The 7504-nt window shown below is 39.1% G+C and overlaps 1 protein-coding gene across 1 annotated transcript in view; it reads right to left on the bottom strand.

The window, feature by feature from the left end:
• Positions 1 to 205: 205 nt before the first annotated feature.
• The window catches only part of LOC124556501 (phosphonopyruvate decarboxylase-like), a 104718-nt gene continuing 97419 nt past the window's right edge, over positions 206 to 7504 (bottom strand). Inside the window, exon 9 of the mRNA XM_047130458.1 lies at positions 206 to 626. Coding sequence (XP_046986414.1) covers positions 447 to 626 — 180 coding nt within the window. The 3' untranslated portion in view covers positions 206 to 446. The remainder of the gene's footprint in view (positions 627 to 7504) is intronic.

Below are 7504 nucleotides of genomic sequence, written 5' to 3'. Positions count from 1 at the left end.
TGGCATGACTGACTGACTAAATAAATTACATTAGTTTAATCTTCAATTCTTCTTCCTAACATTTCCTGTCATAGAAAGGTAACAATTAACAGGCTTTAGGAAAGAAAAGGGTAGGTTGGAAGTGGCAATACTTTCATTCTAACTTCATCTGCCTCAGTGATGCAAGCATTTCACTCAATCTCAAACAACTAAAAAAGAATTCTGATTACGAATAATTATTTTTATTACAAATACAGTTTACAGAACACATTGGGTGAAACAGTTAATGAACATATATATTCAGAGCAGGATCAATACATTTAAAGAAGAATTCTGCTCTGTTACTTTAAATAATTGTTCTTTCATAAGTGATTGAGTCACTATCAGAGTGTTAATACAACTGAGTTAATGCAACACATAGTGGTAACACAGAGATCACAGTGTCGGAACTGGATTACATATGTTACTCAGGAAAATGCTAGGAAATTCATGAAATCAGATTTATTTTGTAAAGGTGTTCTGTTTGGCCTTCCCAGCTCCTTTCGACTGCCTTGGCAGATTTTCACTTCCAGAACTGCAGGACCATCAATATTTTGAATCCAGTGGACAGCTTCTGCTAATTCACGTTCATTTGTTGCCACTTTACCCTGAAATAAGAATTCTTCTTTAAATGGTAATTCATACATATTATAAAAAGGGGCGCACGTGCGGGTGAATTTAGTACACATATCACTATCTGTTGGGCAACAAGTGCTGTGGGGTAGGCACAGAGCCCATGTTAAAAAAGGACAACAACATGAGAAGCACAACTTGTGTGGTTATACAACTGCCAAGACTGAAAGATCCAAGGAACATATTAAAGACAATGGAAAAAAGAGATACTGAATAAATGGTGACTGCAAAATAAACTGAAAGTTGTTGCTAAAAAGAATGGTCAATAAATTATTGAAAGTATCTTTCAATGACAATAATCATATAGTCAGGACTGGGTGAGAGACCTTACAAAGAATAAAAGACATGTAGGTACTTAGGCGACATGTCAGATGAAAACAGAACTACCTATCTCTTGTTAAAAATGTAAGCTGTTTTCCTGACAGATACATTACCCTCTGAGGTGATGTCACTTTCTGCAAAGAATTGAAAATGTAGACCAAAAAGGATTTTGGAAGCCATTTAATCAGATATCACAGTACATTATGACTCACAAAGATAGTGCTTGGGCTCATAGGTTGAGGGTGGTAACATTGACAGATGTGCTGTGCCTCACACAGGGAGAACTCTTGCTATGACTTACTCTCCAACACAAGAAGATTGGAGCTGTTGCCATTGATCAATTTGTAAGATATAGAGGAATATAGTACTGGCTTCAGAGAGAAGTTCTACAAAATTGTAGGCGATTAAGCTGATTGCAAATTAGAAATAAGTTAATGAGAGAATGGCAGAAAACATGGGAAAGGAGCAGCAGTGAGTGACATTTATAAAAGTTTCCCAATATAGAGAAAAGATTGCTGACGGGAGGTATCTGTCACTCTTGGGGAGTGCTACACTTTATATTTGGGCATGGGCCATAGTCAGAGTGCCTGAAAGGATTGAAGAAATGAAACAGTGGCGTATGTGATGAGCATATATTGCATGGGTATGTAACAGAAGAAGAATGGTACATGTGGCAGGATAAAAGTGTATTAAATACAGTCAGTGGTAGAGTATCATAAAAAGTGTTGAATGTGATATCTCAACAAGTTATAGCACAGTGATTGTATCTGTCAGGAAGGCACAACTATGTGAAAGACAGAACACAAATAATATTGCACAAGAAGAAAAAAAGCAGGAACCATTATGGTGGCCACAGAAACAGAATAGAGAATGGAATACTTTGGTGATATGGTAATGTCTAAATCATAATAGAGCTCAAATCTGATGGCAGGGTCATCAGTGAAGTTTGATACTTAGTACTGAAAGCATGTTTATTAGTAACACTATTGTACAGCCAGAACAGAACTGAACTCCCAGATGGAGAGTGCAGCTATTTATACAAAAAGCAAACATTCCAGAAATATACAAGCATTACAAACATAAGACATTTTGAAAAGCTTCCAGAAATGACAAATACTAAATAAGAAATAACTGCTGGTGGTCAGGTTTGATATGGTAACTCACAGCACACCAGCCAATGGTGCTAATCATTGTGCCACACTCCATGCATCACAGCTCATGGCAGTGCTACCTCTCCTGGAGAAACAGTGCCCTGAAGTTTCAGAAGTTCGCACTGGAGCTGACTACAGTACCCTGAATCTAGGTGTTGTCAATGGTTCTCTGTATGGCAGCACTGACACATCCTTGCATTCTGGCAATATTGTCATATCCTTTTCACCATGAAGAGCATTGAAGGTACCCCTCCCATCAAAGCGTTATGCTCACTGAGTGGGTCTTCTAGTTCTCTGAACGAGAAGCTGCCATCAGCAATCAGCATCTCAGGACTGTAGTAGGTCTTCTTACAGAAGACATGGGTGATATCTCTGTGCTTTTGTCTTCTTGATGAAGGGTCATAATACTCAGATTCATTTGTCATGAAGGATATGATAGTTCTAAAGTAGGACTTCACTAATTTTCCTGAGAGTCCTACTTCCTGCACAGGCATAAAAATCCTTGCTGTCTCTCCTGGGCTGTATTTCACCAGATGGTGCATGTCATTACAGCACCCTTGGTCTTCCTTCAGCATCCAGGGTTCATATGTGAGCCAGTTGTCTTGATTCTTTGGTCCTCGTGATGAGGGGTTTTATGTAGTCAGTCTGAGTTTCATCCGGTTGAAACAGGAACAGTCAATCCATTGCCATTTTGACTATGGAACTACGGAGCAGGAAAAACAGGGTCACTAACATATGTCTTGCTTTGCTGTGTTGTGTGTAAGTGTCATGACAGGCAGTATTGTGTCCCTATCACTCTGTTTGACATCAATGTAAATTGAGAACATATGTACCAATGTCTTATTAAAACATTCTGTGAGACAGTTTGTCTATGGGTGGCACGCAGTTGTCATCCTGTGGGTGACACTGCAATGTGAAATTACCTCCAATACTAGTCTCAACTGGAAATCTTTTCCACAGTCAGAGATCATCACACAATGTGCTCTGTGCTTCACACTGCTGTGTTCCACAAAAAAAAATTGCAATTTACAAAGCTTTGGCAGTGGGCACAGATTTGGTAACAACACAGCAAGAGAGGTAGTCAGCGCAGGGTACTATCTATTGATTCCTGTTTGTTGATTTTGGGAATCTCCCCAAGAGATTGTTTCCAATTCAGTGGTACGGTACTGATGCAGGCTGGGTTGGTACCAGATGCCATGGAGGTAACTCCAGCACATACTTCCACAGTTGGCATTCCTTAGAGTGATTCATATAGTGCCTAACAGATCAGTGGAGACCTGGCAAATGATACCTGTATCTGGTTCTGCCTAGAGTCTTCTTGAATACCAAATGATTAGATGTTGGAACATAGTGGAAATACTTCAGGATAGATGAGCTGGGTTGATGAGCAACCATTTCTGCCCCATTGGATCACAGTTCCTCTTATATAATGGTCTTTTTATTAATTGGAGTTTTCCTTCAGTCAATTCCTCCTTTTTCAAGGCATCTATGGTTTTCAACAGTGCTAGATTTTCCCTCTGTTCAGCAGCAATGTTATTTAATGTAGTGATGACAAACTTCATCTATGTTGCTGAGTTCTTTCAAAGGACTCCTTGAAAGACAGTCAGTATCCTTGTGTTTGCATCTGCTTTTGTATACTACTGTGATGACATACTGCTGAAGCCTCAGTGCCCATCTTGCCAATTGACGTGAAAAGCTCTTCAGGGTAATCAGCCAGCATAGAGAGAGGTGGTCTATCACAACAGTGAATGGTTTTCCAAATAAATAAGGCTGGAACTTGTTGATAGCCCAAACTACTGCAAGGCACTCTTTCTCAGTTGTAGTGTAGTTCATCTCAGACTTGGAGAATATTCTTGAAGCATAATGAGAACATGAAAATTCCTGGCAGATTAAAACTGTGTGCTGGGCTGAGACTCGAACTCGGGACCTTTGCCTTTCGCGGGCACTTGCCCATGAATGGCAAAGGTCCCGATTTCAAGTCTCCATCTGGCACACAGTTTCAATCTCCAGGAAGTTTCGTATCATTACACTCTCTCCTGCAGAGTGAAAATCTCACTCTGGATAATGAGAACATTTTTGCATCACCTTTCTGAATTTGCACTAGAACAGTACGTATCCCATAACAGCCAGTGTTGATGTGAAGTTCTGCCTCGTCATTCTCATCATACAATGCAAGAAATGGAGATTATGTTAGCATTTCCATAAGGAAAAGGAAAGATCTTCCTTGCACCACACTCCTGGCAAATTTCATGTCTCCCTGCAGTAGTTCTGAGTTCAGTAGTTCTTGTAAGGGATGTGCCATGGTATTGAAGTTCTTTATGAATTGCCAATAGTATGAGTACATTCATAGAAAACTTCCAACATCATGAAACTCCCAAAGCGTCAGAAAATCTGTGACTATTTCCTCTGGCTCAGAATGAACTCCTTTGCCATTCACTAAATGCCCTAAGATTTTTATTTATTTTTTATTTTTTGGATATAGGCAGAGGCCTGCAGTCTGAACACACTTCAACAGACTTGTCAGGTGCCTTAGAAGATTTTCAAATGTTTTCAGAACAATGAAAACATTATTGAGATACTAAAGTCACATTGTTAATTTAAGATATCAAAGCAGATTGTTCATCATATATTCTAAGGTGGCTGGAGAGTGACAGTCCCAACAGCACAACTTTGGACTCTTAGAGTCCAATGACGCTAACCACAATGTCATACTACATGCACCACTTCTTGCATCAATGTTATGGTGACGTTGGTTTTGATCAAATAGAGTTAAACATAATTTCAAATTATTCTGCAGAATATGTAAATTTCTGCAGCAGTGGTATCTTAAAAAGGACCATAACACACTAAGCAAAATTCAGATTACATTTTTCATACTCTGTGTTATAAATAGACCTACTACACTGCTTTGGATTAGATTAGATATACTCTTGGTTCAATAGATTTATTGTCAGGAGATCCTTAAGGATGTAAAATACATAATAAATAAAAACATAAAGTTCTCTGTTCTGGACCCAGAAGGATCAATCGGGCCTGGCCAACTGCTGTGTCATCCTCTGCCAATGGTGTCATCAGATACAGAATGAAGAGGCATGTGGTCAGTGCACTGCTCTCCCAGTCATTGCTGTGTTTCTTGACCCTGGAACCGGCACTATTTGGTCAACTAGCTCCTCAGCTGGTGTCATGAGTCTGAGTGCACCCTGTACCACCTGGCAGGACCAGGAAATTGACCTTGGCTCCTCACATGGCAGTCAGCTGCACTGACCACTCAGTTACGGAAGGAGATAAGAATACATAATATATATTTACAAGAAAAAAGGAGTTAGGTTACTGTTCCTTGCACAGGTCCTACATAAAATGGTTCTTATGAAAGTGAAATAAATCAGAAGATATTAAATGTGTTTAACTGTTCGTTAATGCATGGTCTTATGGTTATATGACAGAATAAAATCCTCTCAAGCTTCCAACCTCATCAAATGGTTATGTACCCATCAACTTTCCACCAAGTATGCTGTGGCTACCATCAAGTGGTAACTGACTGTCATGTGCTTGCTGGGCTCATTTTTATGTAGCTATGGTACCGGCTGTGACATCATGGGTACTTAGTCCACAGCTGTGTAGCAATTTTTTCATCCTGTGTCTGCTGTGCTCACAATAACCTCACAATAAACGAATTCTACGCTGTACTAAGCTGCAAGCTACCATTTTGTTGAAGGTATTAGATATTTTGATCTCTATAGCTTCTTTTATTTCACTAACCACATGACAGTCAGTTACTATTTGGCCACTGCAGAGCATTTCACCAAAACTCACAGATATATAATGACTTGATAGAGTATGAGGTCTGAGAACATTTAGTCTGCTTTCACAGTATTTCAGAGTGCAGTGATCAACAGACTTTCACAGAAATCTGACTAAGGTAGGTGTTAGTGAATGAGACACACATGGAAAATGAAAATAATTCTGCAAAGAAGATCACAAAACTTGGGAAAAGAGTGAATCAGTTAAAGTACTTTAGCTTTATGTTGTAACATACAGGTGAACAACTGCTCCTATTGCTGTGTAGAATCTGGAATCTAGTAGCAGTTTCAAGAGCATAGAACTATCACTTTACACTGAAAACATGTCTATTGAGCATACATAGAAGTTGCTGTTACACACTCTTGACCAAGGATCTGGAAAAAACCTCATGAAATCTGTAGTGTCTTGCTTTGTTGTGTTGCATTCAAATATCACAACAGATAGTATTATATCCCAGGATTTCATACGTCATTAACATACATAAGGATATGTCTGTTAGCCTCTTATTAAAACGTTATAGGAGGACATTTGCCTGTGGATGGTAGGCAATTGTTATCCTGTGGACAACGTTGCATCATGAAATAACTTCTGATACCAGGCATGACTGAAACAATTTTTCATGTTCAGAGATCAATAAGCATGATGCTCTATGCTTCAAAATTATGTCTGCTGCAAGAAACCAGTCAATCTCCAAAACTGTGGCAGTTTGTACAGCCTTGGTGACAGTCTATAGGGTACAGTAATCAGTGCATGCTGCTGTCCATTTATTCCCATTTGTTGACTTGAGAAACCAACTCAAGAACCAAATTTAAACTTGTGTAATGGAGAAACTGCAGGAGAGATTGATGCCAGATGTCTTGGAGCATAGGCATAGGCTTCTGTTGTTGACATTCCCTATAGTGACTTACATAATGCCTGGCAGATCTTTAGAAATCTGGCTAATGATACCTGCTTCTGATTGGATCAGTCATATTCACAAATCCCTGATGATCTGAGGATAGAGCATCATGAAAATAGAAAACACTTCAATGTGGCTGGCTGTAAATGTTCTGCAGTGCCAAGCAACAATTTCTGTCCCAATGGGTGATAATTCCTTTTATACAATGTTCCATCTATTAATCTGAATTCTCCTTCAATAAGTTATTTCTCCTCTAAGGCCTCCATTTTGTTCAGTAATGTCTGATCTTCCCTTTGTTCAATTTCAGTCTCAATTAGTGCAGTGGTGATTGGGATATCTCCAGTGATGTAATGCTGTTCCAGTGGATCCAAGGAAAGATAGTTGGCATCCTTGGCATCGCTCTCCATATCTGTATATTACTTCAGTTCTGTATTTCTGAACCTTCAGTGTCCACCTTGCCAGTCATCTTGATGAATTCTTAATTCTTATCAGTCAGCTCAAAAAATAGTGGTCATTCACAATAGCAAAAAGCCTGCCATATAAATAGGGTAATAATATACTGATTGTCCAAATAACTCCAAGACACCCTTTCTCAGTCATAGAGCAATTACAACTGCACATATTCCATAACCACTAGCATCAGTGTGTAGTTCTGTCTTGGAATTATTGTCAAAAAGTACTG

The sequence above is a fragment of the Schistocerca americana genome, chromosome X (assembly GCF_021461395.2).
Source record: "Schistocerca americana isolate TAMUIC-IGC-003095 chromosome X, iqSchAmer2.1, whole genome shotgun sequence".
Classification (NCBI taxonomy): Eukaryota; Metazoa; Arthropoda; class Insecta; order Orthoptera; family Acrididae; genus Schistocerca; species Schistocerca americana.
The sequence above is the reverse complement of the archived record's forward strand: the minus strand, read 5'-3'. Positions and strand labels throughout refer to the sequence as shown.